At 55.7% G+C, this 20,240-nt stretch overlaps 4 protein-coding genes across 5 annotated transcripts in view; 3 read left to right on the forward strand and 1 right to left on the reverse strand.

The window, feature by feature from the left end:
• Nucleotides 1-6,073, reverse strand: part of ZBTB16 (zinc finger and BTB domain containing 16) — a 69,819-nt gene extending 63,746 nt beyond the window's left edge. Inside the window, exon 1 of the mRNA XM_061368266.1 lies at nt 5,977-6,073. The gene's annotated coding sequence lies outside the window, so the exon portion shown is untranslated. The remainder of the gene's footprint in view (nt 1-5,976) is intronic.
• RBM7 (RNA binding motif protein 7) overlaps nt 1-14,266 on the forward strand; it is a 43,647-nt gene extending 29,381 nt beyond the window's left edge. Inside the window, exons 2-6 of one of the 2 annotated variants that reach the window (XM_061368277.1) lie at nt 12,496-12,605; nt 12,748-12,910; nt 13,166-13,259; nt 13,377-13,470; nt 13,853-14,266. In XM_061368277.1, coding sequence (XP_061224261.1) covers nt 12,513-12,605; nt 12,748-12,910; nt 13,166-13,259; nt 13,377-13,470; nt 13,853-14,197 — 789 coding nt within the window. In that variant the 5' untranslated portion in view covers nt 12,496-12,512 and the 3' untranslated portion in view covers nt 14,198-14,266. Of the gene's footprint in view, nt 1-12,452; nt 12,606-12,747; nt 12,911-13,165; nt 13,260-13,376; nt 13,471-13,852 lie in introns of those variants that run through there. The other variant, XM_061368275.1, reaches the window with a different exon arrangement.
• On the forward strand, nt 8,358-9,658 carry NNMT (nicotinamide N-methyltransferase). The gene is made up of 3 exons (XM_061368247.1): nt 8,358-8,578; nt 8,812-9,019; nt 9,120-9,658. Exons 1-3 carry the CDS (start codon nt 8,419-8,421, stop codon nt 9,553-9,555), a joined length of 804 nt encoding a protein of 267 aa, XP_061224231.1. The 5' UTR covers nt 8,358-8,418; the 3' UTR covers nt 9,556-9,658.
• Nucleotides 14,267-14,773: 507 nt separating the features above from the next.
• On the forward strand, nt 14,774-19,662 carry REXO2 (RNA exonuclease 2). The gene is made up of 7 exons (XM_061368280.1): nt 14,774-14,922; nt 15,006-15,089; nt 15,346-15,423; nt 17,225-17,336; nt 18,062-18,170; nt 18,449-18,502; nt 19,237-19,662. Exons 1-7 carry the CDS (start codon nt 14,791-14,793, stop codon nt 19,364-19,366), a joined length of 699 nt encoding a protein of 232 aa, XP_061224264.1. The 5' UTR covers nt 14,774-14,790; the 3' UTR covers nt 19,367-19,662.
• Nucleotides 19,663-20,240: the final 578 nt, after the last annotated feature.

Below are 20,240 nucleotides of genomic sequence, written 5' to 3' on the forward strand. Positions count from 1 at the left end.
ACCTGCAACCCGGCGAGCCCTTTTGCCCTTGAGAGCCATAACATTATTTGTTAACATTTTTATGATGCCAAATGGTCTGTGCTAGAACGGGTGCCATTCTTTAGCTGGGAAACCATATGGCATGCCGAGTAATAAATAAGGTATTGTGATAGTTAATGAACCTAATTGCTAGCAAAGGCTTTAATACAGGGAATGTGCTGCTGAGAATTTAGCACCACATTAGAGATGCAGCAGAGCTCCTCTGACTTCTGAGGCTTAATTTAAGTTCTATATTGCAAACTCCAGAAAATAATTCCAAACCCTCCTGCTGGAAAAGCAACCTGCTGGTAGACTGTGATTATACTGAATTACTAAAATCGCAATCAATTTTACACACTCAGTTAACCCTTGCTAGGGAACTCGCCTCTCTGCCCACGATGTGAGGGAGAGCCCCTTGGAGGAGATGCCGGAGCCAAGCGAGGGGAGCATCATGGTCACCATCATCCTTAGCAAGACGGGTCCTCTCCCCTGCATCTCCCTCTTCTGGGAGCAACCCCTATTTCTGGCCTCTCCACCTAGCAGCCAGGCTGACCATAGGCAAAAGGGGACTGAAAGCCATGATTAGGAATGGTCACCACTACTTCCCTCTATGACTGACTTATTAACTGCTGTCCCTGCCCCACGGTGGCCAGATGAGGCTGGAAGTGCAGCGCACAGGCTCCTGAGAAGCACTCACACCGCTGGGAATAGCACTGGGAGCAAACTTAGGAATAAAGTTAAACTCACCTTGACTCCCTGAGCCCCGGAGGAGCTCTTCTGTCAATGGAATCCCTGGCATTGCTATGAGTGGGAGTTTAAAACGGGAGCCCTGCCAGCCTGGAAAAGCCTTGGGCAGCTCATGCCTGCAGAGTGGCACTGGTGCGGTGCTGCCTGTGCATCTCGGGTAGGTGCAGCCACTGCTCCTGCCCGCTCACACAGGGGCTGGTTAAAGCAGCAAAGGGAGGTGCAGGGAATGGAATATGCATGCCATAGCTCCTCCAAGCACTGCTCCAAAATGCTCACCAGCATGGGAAACCACCCCTCAAACTCCATGTCCTAACTCCATCCCCTTTAATCCCCTGCCTTTACACCTAAAAAGCTGCCCACTGGACAACAAGCCCTTCAGGCTGCAGCCTTCCTTGAGAGGCCAGTGCAGGGAGCCACGGCCATCCCTTGGAGAAGAGCAGCGCTGCTCCTTCACTCGCTCCAGAGGGGGGAAACCAGAGGTTATTGGTTTCTTCCCTGCTCTGATTGCACTCGGCCATCCTGCAGTCACGTCCCTGTGCTGACAGCGGGCGGCTCGGCTCGGCAAGGCAGCCGCATCCCGGCTGGAAGCGAGAAGGTTCCCCAGTGGGGCTGCCCCCCTGCACCCCTCCGTGCCAGCCTGCAGCCCTGTCCCTGGCCGCCTGCAGACCTCTCCTACCCCATGCTCCATGCAAGCCCCAGGGAAGCCGGGGTCAAGGGAGGAGGTGGCCACAGCCAGCACCCGGTGGTAGCATCCAACGGGGAAGAGTGCAGAGATAAAGAGCTGCGCTGGGTGGATTTAATACTGTACATAAATACACTTTACAATCGGGGGAAGGCTCAGTGCTAAGAGGGAACCATTGGAATATTTTATCGTGATGCAGATCGAGTGAAAAGACTGTGAATAAATAAAAGGGAAGATAATTATTTGATGGAGTTCTCTTAGGATATGCCACAGCAGGGAATACTTACAGAGAATACATATTACTAGAGAGACTCAGCTATTCAAGCATCAAACTAACCTATAAATTGTCAGAGGAGAAAATTGGAGGAGAGGAATGGATGGGGGTTTGGGCACCGCACTCATCGGTAATACCAGCTTGCACTTCCCACCTTCCCCATCGCAATTCCCCCTGCCCGTGGAGTCACAGTCCCGGAAGAAGGGAAGGATGCCTCTAATAAATGTCTCCCAGAAATTACAGCTGAGCCACTACAGTACGGAGATGGCACCATTCATCTCCCCACCATCTGCACGGGCTCATTGGGCCGGGTGGCAGCTGCCTGCTCCTGTGCTTCTGTAGGGTGAGGGGGGTCCTCAGCGGTACCCAGCACCCCTCATCTCTCAGTGCAGCCTCCAAAACAGGCTTTCAGCTTGCCCCATGCACCCTGTTTCAGAGGGGAGGCCCCATATGGGAAAGGGTTTCCCTCCCTGGGACAAGGCAGCGCCATCTCCGAGCATTTTCTCCCTCGACTGGATCATGAACTGTTCCATAGCGGGGAGCATCCCTCACCCCCCAGCCCAGGGTGACCACGAGAGAGCTTTGCAACCGGTAATGGAGCTGCGCATGCACTGGGAGCGACACTGCCCGTTCTGGGGAGAGCGGCAGTGGTTTCCCCGAGGTCAGAGTGCTTCCTAGAGGCAGAGCTGGAGAGTGCCCAACGCTCCCTGCCTCCCGCCAGCACAGCTCCAGCTCCCTCCACACCAGCTACAGGTTCACATCTCTCAGCTCACAGTCAGGTATAATCCAAGCGACTGCACGCACCCACCGTCTTAACAGCCAGCTGCAAATAACCCACAGACACCAGTGCAATGCAGGAATGGAGCAGTTGCAATGCTTGTTCCATGTTAATTTATAGTGATCAAGGCATCAAGCTCCGGAGCTGCACCAGGGACCCAGCACGATGCCTGGGTACAGGGTCCACTGCCCTGCTGTAAAAGCAGACAATGAAAGAGCTGCCCTTCTTTTGGCACTGAGCTGCACTTTACAGAGACCCCTCAAACCTTGTCCAGAGGTGAGCCCAAGGATACCTCAGCAAAGAGGTAAAAGAGCACAGACACAACTAAAAGTGAGCTGCAGGTAACAGTTTGTTACACACCTTGCTGCATAAAGAGCCCCTCCTGTATTTGTCCCTTTCCCCAGTGTTCTTGGCTCCATGCCTTACCAAAGCACCCTTTCACCAGCCCTCCCGCACAGCACTGGCCCTGGTCCTCGGAGGCAGCTGGGATGCTAGAGACTGAGGGGAGTGGGCTGAGGAAGACCTCCCACCCCACGCCTGCTGCAAAGGGGAGAGACCAGGTCTGTGTGGGTGCGACTGTGTTTATGCCATCTACTGGTGGGGCTGATGCCATCAGCTCCAGCCATAGCCCATCTCCAAGTGAAGGAGAGCTTTGATTCCTTTATGAGGAAGATGCGAGATGCCCGTGTTGGGAATAGGCAGCCTCATGCAATTAGCGGAGCTGCTCACTATTTTAAGCGAGACTTGCCACTGTTTCCAAACCCCTGAGCAAGAGCAAAGCCAGCACTGAAGGCAGGATACCTTTAAGGCAGGATACCTTTAAGGCTGGCACAGACAGTAAAATCAAAGGCAGCCTGATGCTGACAGTTCTCCCTCCCTCCCTCCACTTGCCAAGAGGGAATGTCTCAGTCACCTGCACCCAGAATAGGACTTTGTCCCCGTTCCTGCCATTGATTTATAGCCTGTGAATTAGTGGGGCCCCAGAGATGCTCAGATCCCACCTGTTCCCACCACACACCTCCCCGCGCCCGGCACTGACATTTGGAGCCGTGGCAGCAGGTACCAGCACTGGCAAATGCTCCCATAAAGCATCGCTAATGGGGTGCCTGCCACGGTCCCTGCTGGGTGCTGCCATGCATGGGCACGGAGGGGAGCACCGTGCCTGGCTGGTGGGGATGGACTCATGCACTCAATGCACTTAGATAGGAGCTTTCAGCAGGGCAGTGGTGGGATGCTCAAAGGCAGAGCACAAGGCACCCCGAGTTCAGTGCCATGCAGCACCCCATGCCACCGAGTCACAGCAACCTCCCCGCCTGGTCCCATCCCTTTGGCAGAGGTCACGCTGCTGCCAGTGTCTCTCCATTTATTCCCAAAGCACAGCGCTCCGTTAATTGCTGCCATTCTGGACACCAAACAAATTGGCCCTAAATGTGTTTTTGCGAAGCAAGAAGTGTTTTGTTAAAAGGGTCCGGGAGGAGGGCGGGTTTTAAACCACTATCACCGTAATGCGATGAAATTACCATGTAGCATGCAGGGGGCTGAAAGCTGCAATTAATATCCCACACCTTTCCGAATCCTTTGTGTCATGACAGTGCTGGAAAAATAGCAGCTGCTCTGGGGCTGCATTAGGGACCAGTCCCTGCCCTCCCCTTGGACCCACGACAAATGCCTGGAAGCCAAGCACCTCACCCCCTTCCTCTGCACACAGACAGAAGCAGGGATGCAGGAGACCCCCATTTGCCTCCCCTTCCTCATCATGGATGTTGGCTCACTTCTAAAGGATAAAGGCACTGGCAAGCATGCTGCCCACTTAATGCTTGGGCATCTGAGCCAACATCAGCCACGTTCAGGGGTGTCGAGCACAGCACAGCACAGCTCTACAGGCTTCTGTAGCCTAAACCAGAGCCACTCGTAGCACTGCCATCAAAATAAGAGCTCAGGGCACTCACGAGACACCAGCACTGAAGCCAAAGGAACCTCTGCTCCATCAGTTCCACTGCTACCTGGGGAGTGAAGGACCGTGTCACCCAGCACCATGCTGCCTTCCCCTCAGACATGCCCAAGTGCTGCTTCACTGGAGGAGCTCCTGCACCAGCCCAGCAGGCACCTTCTCAGGTCTCTGCTCCAAGGCTCCACCACCCCAAGCAGCCCCGGGGCAGACACCCACCAAGCACCCAACTTGCTGAAGCCACCTTCCACATCCCCCATGCCAAAGGGATTTATTTGCCAGCTGGGCATGAATAACCCAGCTGAGCATCCTGCTGCCACCCCGGCCCTTCTGCAGAGCCCTGTGCTGTCAGGCAAAGGGAAGACTGAGGTTGGAGATGAATCACAACGTGATTTCTAGGCAAAGTCCCATTAATGCAACTGCTCAGAGGCATTGCAGATCCTACCCGAGTACTGGAGAGATGAAAGCCTTATTTATGAGTAAGATATATGTGCAGAGGGAGCAATAAAGCACAAAGCAAAGTATGAAGGTTTGCAGCAAATGCTGTAAAGTTTTACACTCCCAAAAACTAGGAATAAAAGATATACCCAACCGAAACAAAGCGGATGGAAAGGGTTTCCACAGGACTGTAAAACAGCCTTATAACAGTTAATTGCTAGTTCCTTGCTGCAGTGCAGAGAGATTTAAGCCAGGAAAAGAGAGGTGTAAATCTCCATTGAAGAAAGGGGAGCAAAGGGAGAAGAGCACCAGGAACATGAACCTTTTGTTTGGGATCCTCTGCACCATGCAGAGGAAGAGGAAGCTTTTGTTCCCAGGACTGCCCCGCTGCTCCCACCGCAGCTGCTCTGGGAGCACAGCCATGGGGTGAGAGCAGGCAGGACCCCAGCAGCCTGCTCCTTCCTCAAGGGCTTAGAACACAGCAATGCCCACATAACAGAGAAAATCAGGCAGCGTCAGTGCTTGCTTCTGCCCCCAGGAGGAAGCAGCACAGGGAAAAGCACGGCATCGGGGTGTTATTCCTCCAAGTCCAACGAGGAGACTTCAAGTGCAATGCTTTTGACCAAGTGAAATACAGGAGAACCTCAAAGCGTTCTCCACAACCACCAAAGCAAGCAACCAACCACCGCACTACCGGGACTCAAGGCATTACACCCACCCCAGAAGCTCCCACCCTTGCAATCCTAACGATGCTTGCAAGAGAAAGCTGTGGAGTCTCCAAAAGCCCCTGAGAAGCTGCTGCATCTCCGAAACCAGCACATCTTATCCTGAAGAAGCACAACTGTCTCCACCTCCCTCAAATAACCAGTGCTGCCAACAGAAAACTGCTGCTCCTTTCTCCACCAACTACCTGAGCCTGGAAATACTTGCTTTTCAGGTGCTTTCTTTACACATACCCCTGCAAACACGAAGGAGGGGAGCATCCAAAGCTCAGACCAGTAAGAAGCACATAAACCAGAGAACACTTCTGCTCCCATCCTCTGAGCACCATTCCCAGCACCACTCACGATATTCCCTGCTGCTTCCCTTACCTCTCTCCTGGGATGTGGGCTCAGCAGGACGATGGGAAGGGTGCCGGGGTGGGCTGGAGCATGCTGCAGGGCTCTGACGCTGCTGCAAAGGCTGGGACAAGCTCTAAGGCTTAAAACCAGGTCCCGGGTTGAGATCCTACTCTGAGGCACAAGCCTGCTGCTTTCAGACCAGGTCTCCAGCATGGAGACAAGCTCTTCTCTCACAGGAAACACCACCAAACCTCACGTACTATGAGATGCTGCAAGAGCCAAGACCTCTCCTTGCCCCCTGCCCTTTATAACTTCCTGGCTGATGCTACACAGGTGATGGGATGAGGCCAAGGTGCTGCTCCTTAGGCTGATGGGACACAGCCCTATCTCATCAGGGAGGGCTTTGCTTCTCCCCTGCCCTCGGCAGCTTTCTGCAGGCACTTCTCCTTTTTTGTGCATGGTTTTTGCTCCCTGCAATGGCAGATTTTGTGTTACCCACGGCTGCAAGCGGAGCGGTGCATTCTGCAGCGTAAATACCGGGATGCTGTTTACATCAATCAGAGGAGCACTTACATGGAGATGACAATGGAGCCTGCAGGGCCCTAATCACACACTTTAGTTGAAATAAAAGTACGGGGGGGATGGAAATCAGGTGCCTGGAGCTGGTGTTTCAATGGAGGCGGGAAGTGCCAGTGGCAGAGTGGTCCAGGGGGCTGTGGAGTCAGGATCTGCATCCCGCTGCCAGGAGCTGGGCATGCGGAGTGGGGCCATGAGATGCTCACAAACACCCCAAGCTGCTCTGGGTGCTGGCAGTTTACATCCCCAAATCATGTCCCTCAGTGAATGAAACAGGCTCTGGTGGCTGAAACAGCCACACTGCACTGGCAAGCAGCGCCAGAGACAAGCAGGAGCCCCCCATAGCAGGCAGCCACAGGGCTACACTGCTTCCACACACCTCAGCCCAGCTTAAGAAGTCATCAATCCAGAGCCTGCAAAGGGCACCTGCAGTTAGGCTTGGCTCTGGGGCTCAGGCCCTGGGCAGGTTCCAGCCCTGGGAATGGCTGGATGGAACCCCCAGCCCTGCTGAGCTGGGAGGGAGAAGAGAGTGAGCCAAGGGGAAATAGAACTATGCCAGGAGGATTGAGAACAGGGACCCGCTCTGGACTGGCACGGTGGCCCTGGGGCTCATTCCCACCCCCAGCACTTCCCAGGGGCACAGACTGAAGCATCGCTGGGGTTTAATGTCTGATTTTCAGTATCACCTTGCTGCTGGCACCTTCCCTTTCATGAGAGCATCCCCTCGCAGCCCGGTGCGTGTGACAGGCAGGGTGTGAGCCTGGATATGGCGTGCAGCACCTCAAAGGTTCCTTGAGCTCTCCTCTCCTCCTCCTGGTCCCTTTGCTCTGCTGAGGTGCAGGCACTGGGAACAAACCCACTGGCATCAGTGGGGTTTATCTCAGGGCTTCCAGCTGCAAGGCTGGGAGTGCCCGTGTCTGCTTCAGGGGCTGATGTCCCACGGTAAAGACAACCCAGCTCTGCTTCCCATGGCCAGGGGGCTCTCATGGGGTCAGTGGCTTTTGTCACTGGAGTAACAGGGAGCACTTTGCTCTCAGGAGAAAACCTTTTCAATGTGTTCATCTTTCGAGCTCACATCCTTTTCATGTTTCCTATCATCGTCGTCAGCATGTTCTGCGTAGGCAGGCCTGGCTGTGCATGCGGTGTGGTGAGCAGGGTTTGTTAGACAAAGTCACTTTGGGGTCTAAAATAGCGCTTATTAGTTTGGGGATGCGGCGGCGGCTCCTCTGCCCATCGCTCCTAACGCGGCTCTTTAGAAAACCCAGAGGCCAATTATATAGATTTAACCGGTAATGAGCCTAGAACTGTTTGATCATTTCGGCTCCCGCTGCGCCGGTGGGAAGAGGACGAGACGCTGCTGCCGCGAGAAGCGTGGGGCTCTGCTGCCTCTTCGTGGTGAGGACGGCGAAGGAGCCGCTCCCCCCGCGTCCCCTCCGTGTCCCCAGCCAGCGCTGGAGGCAAAGCCCAGGCAGCAAGGCTGGGAACGTGCTGGTTGTTCGGGGCAGTCCCCCGCCAGGCCATCTAACGGCCTTAAAACTTCCTTGCACATCCTATTACCAAACCCGCCGGCTCCGATCTGCAGCTGAGGAGCAGAGGTGCTGGACGCGCTGATGCGCACGGAGCCGTGGGGCTGTGGGCGCCGGTGACGCCGGCTCACTGCCGTCAATCCCTGTACGAACAGGGCTGGGAACGGAACCCCAGGGATTGCTGTTAATCTTCGACAGGGAGCTGCTACAGAGTGAAGCTGGATGCAGCAGTGGAGTGTGGGACAGGGCCCTGCTCGGGCATGGGAGCGTGTCCTAGAGCGGAGGACGCAGGAGGGTGGGGAAAACCGAAAGCAGCCGGGGCTGGCTGCGTGCGGCAGGAGGAGCGAGCGCAGACCTCGCTCCCGGCAGGATGGCCGCTCCCGCTGCCTTCACGGAGGCCGAGTTTTACCAGCGCCACTTCGACCCGCAGGAGTACCTGCGGGAATTCTGCAGCCTGAGCAACGTGCAGGGCCAGCCGAACACGCTGCTCACCCAGAGCCTCAGGAGCCTCTTCGGCGTGTTCGCCTTGGGTGAGTACCCCACACCCCTGCCGGAGTTGGGCAACAGCCGCCAGCGCCATTTGCAGGGCTGCAGGCTGCTGCATGTGTGCCCCACACAGCGAGCCGTCTGGTATGTATATAAGCATGCACGCATATTGTGTATCACATATAGTATAGTACATTATAGAGCAGAAGTATCTGGCTGGATGTTCCTGCCCCGGGGCACAGCCTCACAGGGATGGCCTTTCCCTCCTCCACACCAGACGATCTCAGGGGCCATACCCTGATAGATGTTGGCTGCGGCCCCACCATCTACCAGCTTCTGTCCGCCTGCGAGCGCTTCCAGGAGATCATCTGCTTGGACTACACAGACCAGAACCGCCGGGAGCTGGAGAAGTGGCTCAGGAATGAACCGGGAGCCTTTGACTGGAGCCCGGTGGTGAAATACGTGTGTGAGATGGAAGGGGACAGGTGAGGCTGGCTGCTCGGAGCCACGGCCACAGAGCATGTGAAGGTGCTGAATAACCCCATCACGAGCCTCTGTCTGTCTGTCTCTTTATTGACTTGCCAGGGAGAAGTGGGCTGAGAAAGAGGAGAAAGTGAGGAAGAAGGTGAAGCAAGTTCTGAAGTGTGACGTGACGAAAACCAACCCCACGGCCCCCCTGTCCCTGCCTCCCGCTGACTGCATCGTGTCCACCCTCTGCCTGGAGGCCGCCTGCAAGGACCTGGCCACGTTCTGCAGTGCCCTGAGGAACATCAGCACCCTGGTGAAGCCGGGGGGGCACCTGGTGATGGTGACGGTCCTCCAGGAAACCTTCTACGCCTTCAACAAGCAGGTTTTCTCGTGCCTCTGCCTGGAGAGGAGCATGGTGGAGGAGGCTGTGGAGGGCGCTGGCTTTGATGTGAAGCTCAGCGAGGCGCAGCCGTACGTGCCCGGTGATGCCCGCACGGACTGCAGAGCCGTGCTGACCCTCGTGGCACGCCGGCGTGCATCCACCACCGCATAGCACATGGGCTCGGGGGGGAAGCTGCAGTGTGCCTTGTGTCCTAAATCCTTGCCCGTGAAACCCATCCCTTTACCTGAAAGCAAATAAACTCATGAGTGCTCCAGTGGTGGTGTGGGCTGGGATTTGTGCTGGGAGCTTGTCCAAACCCAGACCCATTTCTGGTTTCTGGGCACATCCCTTGTGCCCTCTGAAATGCCAGGGGGGAATGCGTGCTGTCAAGGGGAGCAGTGCACCCTGCACCCAGACAGGCCCCAGCTCCCGCAGAACCAGGGCTGCCTGCCCATCTGTGTGGGTGTAACAAGTGTTGGGGACAGTGCTGTGGCTGCAGCAGTCTTGACCCGCTGGGCACTGGCAGAGCTGCCAATGGGAGCTTGAAGGGTTGGTGCATGGCAAGGACGCTCTTCCCAAAGCAGCCTCCTCTGCTTGCAGCGCTGCTGGCCACACACAGCGGCTCTGCTGCTGCAGCCAGACCTGCAACATACCAGAGATTCAGCTTAGAGACACTTGAGCCGAGCATTGTCAGTCAGAATTTGTGTCAGTGCACTCCACATGCCTCAACCCGCAGCAGCTCTTAGGGGCAGTGTGGGATTGGTGACTGAAGCTCCTCCCTTGCTCATACCTGCTTTCTTATGGGGTAGTTTTGGTTCAAGAATGAATACAGAAGTGAGACATTTTCTCACCCACTATACAGGAGGAGCCCTGTCACAAACTGATGACTTATGACAGCAGTAAGGGAGTGAGTGTGAAACAGACCAGGAAGAGTCTGAAGGTCGGAATGAGTCACATGCCCCAGATGCTGTACAAAGAGCACAGTGCTCAGCACACCCTGCAGGGATCAGTGGCACTTGCCTTCCTCTCCACCCCCTGCCTTTCAGTTTGCTGACAAGAACCTGATCAAAACCCCTCCACTAAACCCTCCCTGGCCCCAGTGGTGCTCGTTTTCAGCACTGCCACAAGCACTGGGAACAACTTTGTTGCCCGGCTCCAAGACACGGAGCTGGACACCAGTGGTGTTTCAGAAGCTGCCCTCTGGCTGCCCCACTTGCTGCTTACCTCTGGATGTAATAGCTAATGCTGGATAGAAGCTGCTGCTTCTGAGGGCCATAAAGCCCCCCTGTGCCTGCCAGGGGTGCAGCAGAGGCAGGAATTCAGCAGCTGCTGCCACGCTCCCTGGAACACGCTAGCGCCTTTAGTTGCTGTTTAACTGTTCCAACACGGGCATCACCGGGTTTTTATGGTCTGCTTCAAAAGCACAACGATTCCCTTCACGGGGAAGTTTGTAGCTACAATTCTCCTTCTGTCACAGCCTGAGGAGGTGCTGAACAGCTCTCCCGGCCAAGAGCCTGGTACTGTTCTGCTGCTTCATGTGCCCTGTCTGAGCATGCAGCCGCAGCAGTGAAGCAGGACCATGGCCCAAGCCCAGTGCGTTCAGTACTGTCGTGGTTTAACCCAACCAAACAGCTTGCTCACTTACTCCCAGTGAGTGGTGCCAGGCGTTAGTCCGCCCCCCCCCCCCTTCCCCAGGGGCTGCCGCCCCCTTTCCCCGCTCCCAGGTGCTGGTTTTGGCTGCTCCCCTCTCTCTCTGTGCAGCCTCAGATGCTCCACGGCTGCAGTGATGTGATGCTTGTTTCCAGGAACATTGATGTGTCCTGGACCACCATGCCAGGCTACAGACACAGGGACACAGGGACACAGGAGGAGTAAAACACCCAGTGTCTCTTCTAATGCTGCAAACAGAATGGGAAGTGGCTGAAATCTCATGAATGCCTGCGGATACGGAGGGAAAAAGGGCACTGAAGGAGTGTGGTTTGCCCCCCAAAGCAAAAAAACCCTTTTGGTTTTCCATTCTGCTGCTTTGAAGAGCAAAAAGGGCAGGAAACAGTAACACAAGAAGGGAAAAACAGTTCCCTGCTCCCTCACCTCGTGGTTCCTTGGGTCTGGGATGTGCTGTGCAATACCTGAGCCATCAGTACCTGCTGCAAGTGGAGGCTGGCTGCGGATGGTCCTGGCCTGGCCATAGGGAGCGGGCTGGCGGTGGTGTGAACGTGGCACGAGCTCCCAGCGAGCCCAGTGGGACCCAGAACGCAGGAAGGGAAGAAAGCAGAGGAAGTAAACGAGGCTCCAGGGAAATTAAGGCAAAGTGGGAGCCCTGGCAGCACGAGGTAATCATTTCCTTTCTGAACGAGTAACCGGCTAGAATCTAACCAGGCGCACACCATTAAAGCAGATGAATATAAATTCTAGGTGCGGCAGCAAGTAATGGAGTGAAGAAAATGCACAGCACCTCATTAACAAAGAAAACAGGATCTGCCATAACGCAGCGCAACCGAATGGAAGATGAAGGCGCAACTTCCCCGCCAAACTTTCCCCAGATGGGAAATGCCCCGGGTTTACACCCCGCACCTTCCGAGGCAGCTGGCACCGGGAAGAGCCGTTGGAGGAGGCACGGGGAGGGCTGAAACAGCCGGGAGACGCTGCCCGGCCTCACCAGGCACCCGACGCACCCCTTCCCCGACACCTCCCTCAGCGCTGGCCATGGCACATGGGCGGCTGCAGCAGCACCCATGGGAGACAAGGGGCCGGAGGCGCAGGAGAGGCCCCCCCGCAACCCCGCGGGGATCCGGGCTCTTGGCGCTCCCACCCCCCCCGCACACAACCGCCCCGGGGCGTTCAAACCTCGGTCACGGTTCTACCGGCCGAACCCAGCGGCCGTGCCCCGCTGTAGCCGCGGCCGGTCCAAAGCGCACACCCCCTGCAGCGAGAGCCCGGATTTATTGTGACCACCACCGACCGAGCGCCGCGCTCGCCACCGGAAGGCTCCGCTCCCGGTCTCCGCTCCCTGCCCGCCGGTACCGGCCCCTCTCCAGGCCACGCCCACGGAAGGGGCGTGGCGCGCACACCGCCGCACTGACGTCAGGAGGGCGGCGCCGCTGAGCGCGCGCTGCCCGTGCGCGGCCATGGGCGCTGCGGCCGAGCTGGACCGGACGCTGTTCGTGGGGAACCTGGACCCGCGCGTCACCGAGGAGCTCATCTTCGAGCTGTTCCACCAGGTACCGGCCGCACCGGCGCCGCCCGCCCGCGCCGCACAACGGGCAGGCCCGCGGCTGCAGCGCGGGTTCGGGATCGACCCCGGGTACGGCGGCCGCCGGAGGACAAACGTGTGTGTTTAACGCGCGTGCTGGTCGGTTGCAGGCGGGCCCGGTAATTAAGGTGAAGATCCCCAAGGACCGGGATGGGCGGCCCAAGCAGTTCGCGTTCGTGAACTTCAAGCACGAGGAATCCGTCCCGTACGGGCTCAACTTGTTGAACGGGATCAAGTTGTACGGGCGGCCCATCAAGATCCAGTTCCGATCAGGTACCCGCGATGGGGGACAAGGGGAGGCGGAAGCAAAACTCTTTATCTGCATCCTCCTCCAGACAGCATCCAGTGGCACCCGGATTGGTGGGCAGGACAGCCGTGGTGTCTTGGTGGGCTGCGTGCTTTTGCAGGTCACTGATGAACCCCAAGAGCTAATGAAGCCTGTGGGAAAAGCGTCTCACACATTCACGTCACCCCCGAGTGCCTCCAACTCGTGTTTCCCGGTCTCACAGAACGTTTCTTTCTCTGCAGGAAGCAGCCACGCGGCTCAGGAGTCTTGTTCCCCCCAGGGCACCACCAGCACCAGCCCCTTGGGTGTGCCGCACCCAGCATCCACCGGCAGCAGGTATGGGCCCCGGTGCTTAGTTTCCAACAGCAAAACACAACTGTGATGGCAGTGCCCCTGGACTGCTGTAGGCTGGTGTTTAAGGCTGACATTCCTTGTGTTTCTCTTCTCCTGCAGATACGACAGGAGTCCTGATGGCATGGTACCAGCAGGGTTCCCGTCAGCTCATCGGTCTCTGCCAACAGCTGACAACCTCCAGAGACAGGCGATGGTACGCTCTTTGCTTGTCCTAATGGTGCCCATAGCTGGCAAGTGATGTATGATGGTGTTGTCTCTGGTTTTGAGCACTTGTTTCCTATAATGATCCTGAGAGGTTGTAGGAATGGGGTTTGGGGGGGGGGGGAGATGACAGTTCCAGAGGAATGTTTCCTGCTGCTGAGCTGGGTGACATGGGGTTGTGTTGAGGTTTAGGAGTGTTGCTGTAGTGGAAGTAGCCAGTAACAGCTGCTCTAAGGTAGTGTTTAGCTCTGTTTTGGAGCCAAACCCCTTCAATTCCCTTGTATTTAGAGTGGGATGAAGGCTGGTTTCTCCACCACAGAATGGCTCAAGCAAGTGCACCAAACCCACTGACCCTTTTCCTCTTCTCCCCACAGCTGAACAGTGCTTTGTGGCCACAGCCTCATTTTGGGGGCAAGTACGAGCAACCCGGCTTCAGCCCTCCCGGCTACCAGCCCCCTGCGTACAGCTACCACCCCGCCACCGGCTGCTCGCTGCCACGGCACCCAGAGCTGCTGCGCAAGAGCCGGCTGGGCGCCCACCCGTACCACCCCGATGGGCGGCACGGCAGCCGCGAGCAGCCCCGCTTCGGGGAGCGTGGCCACGACCATGAGCACCGCTACCGCGCCAGCAGAGAGGAGCCTGGCTACGACGACCGGCACCAGGATAGCTGGAGCCATGACTACAGGAGAGAGCCCAGGTGGCACCCGGTGCGGCATTAGCCACTCGGAGGGGGCTTTGATGGACTCCATGGCATAGAAAGCGCAACCCCTTTCTTACCAAGTACATGTGTGAAAAACACAACCTTGACAACGTTACCTTTTAATGTTTGTACAAGTTCCAGCAGCGGTCCCGAAACCGGCATCTCCACTTTGAATATGTTAATTGTACCTCAGGGCTTTTCACAGGGGAACCAGTGGTCTGGGGCAGCGGCAGCCGTTTGCTGGTGGGATGGAGAAGCTGCCAACGCCGTTTGTGTTCGATGGGAAGGCGCCATGTCCATTGCCTGGTGTCTTTAATAGTTGGTGGTGTCACTGATACGGAACACTCGAGTGTATCAGAGAAAAGCATTAAATCCTCCCTGGAAACCCCCCGTGTGCAAACTGTCCTTTCCCTTCCCTTTGAGCCTCCCTCTGCCGTTACCCGGGGGCGGGCGAGGCTGCGGTCCAGCGCAGCGCAGCATCGTGCCCTGCTGCCGCCGCGACTACATCTCCCAGCATCCCCCGCGCCAGCCGCCCGCCTGCCCGCGGGTCGCGGCACCGCGGGGCCTGCCGGGAGCTGTAGTTCGGCGGCGGCGCTTTGCGGCCTGGCGGCGATGCTGGGCGGCAGCCGCGCCGGCCTGAGCCGCCTGCGGAGCTGCGCCGGGCGGCTGTGGCGGGGCCGGCGGCGGGCGGCGGCCATGGCCGGCGGCGACATGGGCCAGCGCATGGTCTGGGTGGACCTGGAGGTGCGGGCAGCACGGGACGGGAGGCGGCGGGAGGGACGGGGGACCCGCGGCCGTGCTGACGGTGCCGCTGCGCTCTGTGGCAGATGACGGGCCTGGACGTGGAGAAGGACCAGATCCTGGAGATGGCCTGCCTCATCACCGACTGCGACCTCAACGTGCTGGCCGAGGTGAGGGGCCCTGCCGCCGGCACGGGCCTGCCTGCTCCCGGCGGTGCTACGGGGAGATAACGGCCCCCGCTGCTCTCCACCGGCCCCGGGAGGAGGGCGTGGGGCGGCCGCCGGCCCTGGGCAGGGCTGAGCCGGCGCTTCATGCCCTCAGAACGGCCGCTCCTCCCGCCGTGGGCATCGCCGGGCCCTGTCCGGGTGGAAACCGCTCGGTTCCAGGCTCGGGGGTGTTACCTTTGCCGTCTTCTCTTCCCGCCAGGGCCCGAACCTGATCATTAATCAGCCCGACGAGCTGCTGGAGAGCATGTCCGAGTGGTGCAAGGAGCACCACGGGAAGGTAACGCTCCTAGAGCAAGCATGCTGTGATTCCCCTCTCTCTGCCGCCGTGGGAACCATGTGTCGGTCAGGATGAGGAGTTGGGGTACAGCCACCTGGAAAGCTGTGCTGTGCAGTTTGCAGTCAGAGGGCAGTAGCTTCTCTTATATCAAGTGGCATTCCCCCCATCTATCTTACCTTTACAAATTCTTTTGCTGTGTGACTGTTTTGCTCAAGAGTTCTGGCCCTTTTTAAGTTGTTGTCTAATCTTGTGTCTTTAGCAAGCTTTATTTCTGTTATTGTAAACTCGTAGAGTTATATCCACATAACCACATCTATGATTTGCAAAAGCCAAGATATTTATGTGTTTATAACATGGGATAAAGAACAGCAGACAGTAAGTATCACCCTTAGTTTGTGCTGAGGAGGTGATGTGTACTGCTTTGTTCAAGGTCTCATGTGCAGCTGCAGATTGCGTCCCTGAACCTTCACTCCTCATCCAGTATCTCAGCCACACAACGGCCATGAAGTGGCCCGTGCCTCGTAGCCCGGTTCTTAATCAGTTTGAGCAGTGTGGGAGATGCTGTGTGAGCTGCGATGGCTGGAGCAGCAGCTTGCGGGGGAGCTGCAGGCAGGGTGAGACAGGTGACTCGGGCAGCTCCTCTGGGTGAAGCCTGCTCTGTGCTGCACAGAATAAAGCAAAACCATTCCAGTGGGGACGGGGAAGGTGTTGCTTGAAGTCCCAGCTGAAAACAGGCACAGGATGGGTGTAGAGCAGCCCAGAGCTGACAGAATGCACATTCCTCAGTACAGATTCAGGTACCTGCAGGATTAAAGAGGCTGAAATGCTGTGAAGAGGGGTTGTTATTTCTGCCTGTCCCCTCAGCACTGTGCCCCCACTGTCAGGTTTTCACTGAAAGCTGAACTGCAGCAAGGGATTATTCTCATTAGTTCTTCCAGCCACCGAGGGAAGCCTCCTTGCCAGCAGCAAGAAAGTGAACGGATTTTCCAATCCCTGATTGAGAATTGAAATTGAAGTTACTTTTCAATTAAGGCTGAAGTTTGAAGATGCTGTAAGCCCCCCTCCCTTTGGCACCTCGCTCTCCCCAGGAAGGATTAGCAGGAGTTTGGAAAAGGAATATTAATTTACCGTGCTGGGCGCCTTTCCCCTTCCCCAGCGGAGGACTCGAGCTCGGCCGCGCTTCAGGAGTGGGCTGGAGACGGCAGCACACGCTGCCACTGCTCCTCAGGAGCTACTTACTTTTAATTGCCTAAGAAAAGAGAAGCAATTAGAATGTAGATGAAAATGCAGCCACATAATGAATTTTTTAACCACCACTTGGATCTGTCAAGTAGAGTTTTGCGGCACAGGCGTGGAAATATATAGAGCAGCCAGATGGAAATAAATCACTGCGAGTGCATGCAGCAGGTTTGACATTTAACTGGTGGGAAAAGGGGGAGGGAACGCTTCTGATTTATAGCACTCTTGGTAAACACTTGAGCAGGATCCTGATTCTTTGTGTTGGTTTATACCTCTGTGTATGTGCTGTGCTGGGGCAGGTGAGTGCTGCTCCTGAAGCAGGGAGAAGCAGGACACTCTCCTGGGTCATCCAGGTGCAGGCGGATACACGAGGCCTCTCTCATGTCTTGGTAATGGAGAAGCACCCCTGAAATGACAGCAGCCAGAAACAGAGAACCCCCAACTCCCAGCAGTGGCAGTGTCGTGAGGCCTGTGCTGCAGCCGCCTTGATTCCTGTTGGGTTTTCCTTTATGGCAGCATTTTCATGTGTTTGTGGTTGGTGACACCTGGCTCTTTCTTGCAGTCTGGCCTTACCAAGGCTGTGAAGGAGAGTAAGATTTCCCTGCAGCAGGCAGAGTACGAGTTCCTGTCCTTCGTGCGGCAGCAGACCCCGCCGGGTGTCTGTCCCCTTGCAGGTACGTGTGTTCCATCTTACCCACAGCGACAGTGGTGCTGGTGCTCGTGGTGGGGTATGCTGGTGTCTGTGCAGGCAGCTCAGATCCTGCTCAGTAAGGAGGGGCTCAGCCAGGGCATCACCCGTTGTGCTGACTCCCTGAAGTGGCTGTTGCACATCATTCCAGTTTCAGTTCTTTCGTGCATTAACATTTCTGTGTACATTTGCAATCGAGGCAGGCAGCCTAACTGCTGACAGCCATCTCTGACCATAGAATCCCAGCAGCAACCCAAAGGAGTCTTCTCCTTGCTGTGCATGGAACCAAACATCAAATACAGATCTCCCCATTGTCCTGCCACAACATTCCAGCTATTCACATATAGTCTTGGGACTGGTGTTAAGTGAAATTAATACCAGGGCCCATTTTCCCTCAGCAGAGAAGCTGATGCTTGTGTAAATACTTGTAAGACAGGTAAATACTTGGATACTTACCAGCGTGACAGAAATGGTAGGAGCAATCTGAATTATTATAGAGGGACTGAGTATTTACACCATGCCTGATCCCACAAGGAAAGTCTGACAAACCTTTGCAATCATATTTGCTAGCAAAAGGGCTAAACAAGCTGCTTGGGAATAGCTTGTCCTACCCCTCATCTCTGCCCAGCTTGCTCAACCACTCCCCTTAGGTGTCATTTGCAGGAGCTTTGCAACATCACTAAGCTAACATCTTGTTTTGTGTCTCTGTAGGTAACTCTGTTCATGCAGATAAGAAGTTTCTTGACAAATACATGCCACAGTTTATGAGGCATCTTCATTACCGGATCATTGACGTGAGCACTGTCAAAGAACTTTGCAGGTCAGTGTTCCCTGCAAGACCAATCCTGTGAGGAAGGATCCAGGGAAACCTGTTAATGTGGTGCTAATGATGCTCTTGTCAGATGAGGTTAAAGGCTGCAGGGGCAGGAGGGCTGCTGCCAGCCTCCTCCTCCTTTTGTCTGTTCCCCCCTGGTGGGGACACAGGATGAGACCTGAGCTGCTCTTGAGTGCTGGGTGCTGGGGTTTGCAATGGCAACAAGACCACAGCAGCGACCTGATGTGTTCTTTAATCCCATTTCCCTTTTTCCCCACTTCCAGACGCTGGTATCCAGAAGAATACGAGTTTGCACCAAAGAAGGCGGCTTCTCACAGGTGAGGTTGCTGCTTCTGTCTGTACGGGAGTCATGCAGGGGCTTCACGAACAGAATGTGGAGTTTCCTTTTGAGTTGCGGGCACACTGCTTCCAACACAGGCAGCGGAGCTGCTGTCCCCCATCATATGTTTGTATTCTCCTGTCTGAAGCCTGGTTAGTGTAGGGAAAGGGATTATTAAAACAGTTTCAGGAGTTCATCATGTGTCAGGGTGCTGTTCGGTGCTTGGAACTTTTACTGTCCTAAGGGCAGTGGGAAGGAGTCACGGAACCTTTGCCACTCTGCTCTGGCAGTGGTGCTGGGCAGGCGAGGGGGATCTGGTACAAGGAAAGGAGGGACGACTGTTGTGGTGGTCTCCATGGAGATGAGGGGGTGTCTGTGCTGCACAGCGAGGTCACTCCTTCGTATAGACCTTGCTGTCTGGTGGAGCAGGACAAAGCAGGAGCTGGAGCGGGTCTCCAGGGCCCCCATCTCTTGTCTCAGATTGAATTGCTTTTAATAGTGGAAGCTGTAGAACCTGTTGGCTTTCGGGAGCTTCCATGTCCCACGGTGCCATAAACTAATAAGCTGTGTATTCCTGTCAGTGCTGCTGGACTTTATTGCTCTCCATGTAGCCAGGACTGAAAGGGCTGTTTCGATTTCCAGTGGAGGTGTGATCCCTGCCTGTCAGAGCTGGGTCTGTCACAGCCGGAACCAAGATGTAGCTGGAGATGACCCATCTCAATTCTCTTTCAGAGCACTGGATGACATCAGGGAAAGCATCAAAGAGCTTCAGTTCTACAGAGATAGCATCTTCAAGAGGAAAACGGATGAAAAGAAAAGGAAGCTGATAGAGAATGGAGAAAGCGAGAGGAGCGCCAGCTGATCGCTCGCCTCGCCCTGCAGCCCGTAGCAAATGCTTAGAAGCATATCCCGGTTCTTTTCTGTTTGCCAGCCTCTTGAGAAGCTGTGCCCTTTCCTTACCTTATTTCTTATCAGCTGTTAACATGCAGGTGGAAGCCCAAGTTACTTCTGCTTTTCTGTTGGAGGATGAGTCAATGCGTGCAAGCCTCAGCAGTGCCCTTCTCTGTCTCCTAGGTAAAGCACATGGCTTGATCCTCCTCTTTGCCCTGTTTTAGATGCAGTCTTTCCCAACACAATTAAAATAGAGTTCTGTTGAAAGATGGTGTATTTGCAGCCTTGGTTTTGCTCTCACTGTAACTGGGTGAACTGGTGTTTGGCAGCTTGGCAAAAGAAAATGCTCTGGGAGGTGATTTTCATTCTACAGACTGAGCGCTTTGCCAAGGACAAGAAGGGGTTTTCCTCCTCCATGGATGAAAGCACGGGCAGCATCGCCATGAGCACTGTTAGAGGGCAGGTCACAATGTGGCTGGACATCCCTTCTCACCATTAATTGCTGAAGGACATTGAGCAAACCCCCAGCACCAACATTTCCTCTTCCTTCTCCTTTTCAGTTCCCTCTCTGGTGCCTGGTATTGCCATTGCTCCCTCAGCAGTGCGAGTGAACAGGCTAAAAGCTCTCTGAACACTGCACAAGCTTCACATGAGGCACCCAAGGGGGCACATTGATTTAATGGAAGTATTTATGTGCCCACTGAAGCTTTTTGTGTGCTCACTGTTTCCTACATGGGTTAGTACATGCACTCCTATATACACGGTGACAGCCACAAGGTGCTCTGCAGCCTGTGATCTGCCCTCATGGGACATGGGCAGGTTTTCCCTCCTGTTACCAATATCAC

This window comes from Neopsephotus bourkii, unplaced genomic scaffold (genome assembly GCF_033783945.1).
Source record: "Neopsephotus bourkii isolate Nb327-2 ecotype Australia unplaced genomic scaffold, CSIRO-AGI_Nbou_v1 NB_1433, whole genome shotgun sequence".
NCBI classification, from domain to species: domain Eukaryota; kingdom Metazoa; phylum Chordata; class Aves; order Psittaciformes; family Psittacidae; genus Neopsephotus; species Neopsephotus bourkii.

What these genes read in the sequence shown, in the direction of transcription:
- NNMT (XM_061368247.1), top strand. Translation starts at nt 8,419, where the DNA reads ATGGCCGCTCCCGCTGCCTTCACGGAGGCCGAGTTTTACCAGCGCCAC. An exon ending in CTTCGGCGTGTTCGCCTTGG is followed by an intron (nt 8,579 to 8,811) that starts GTGAGTACCCCA and finishes CCTCCACACCAG; the next exon opens with ACGATCTCAGGGGCCATACC. An exon ending in TGTGAGATGGAAGGGGACAG is followed by an intron (nt 9,020 to 9,119) that starts GTGAGGCTGGCT and finishes TTGACTTGCCAG; the next exon opens with GGAGAAGTGGGCTGAGAAAG.
- REXO2 (XM_061368280.1), top strand. Translation starts at nt 14,791, where the DNA reads ATGCTGGGCGGCAGCCGCGCCGGCCTGAGCCGCCTGCGGAGCTGCGCC. An exon ending in GGGTGTCTGTCCCCTTGCAG is followed by an intron (nt 17,337 to 18,061) that starts GTACGTGTGTTC and finishes GTGTCTCTGTAG; the next exon opens with GTAACTCTGTTCATGCAGAT. An exon ending in ACTGTCAAAGAACTTTGCAG is followed by an intron (nt 18,171 to 18,448) that starts GTCAGTGTTCCC and finishes CCCCACTTCCAG; the next exon opens with ACGCTGGTATCCAGAAGAAT.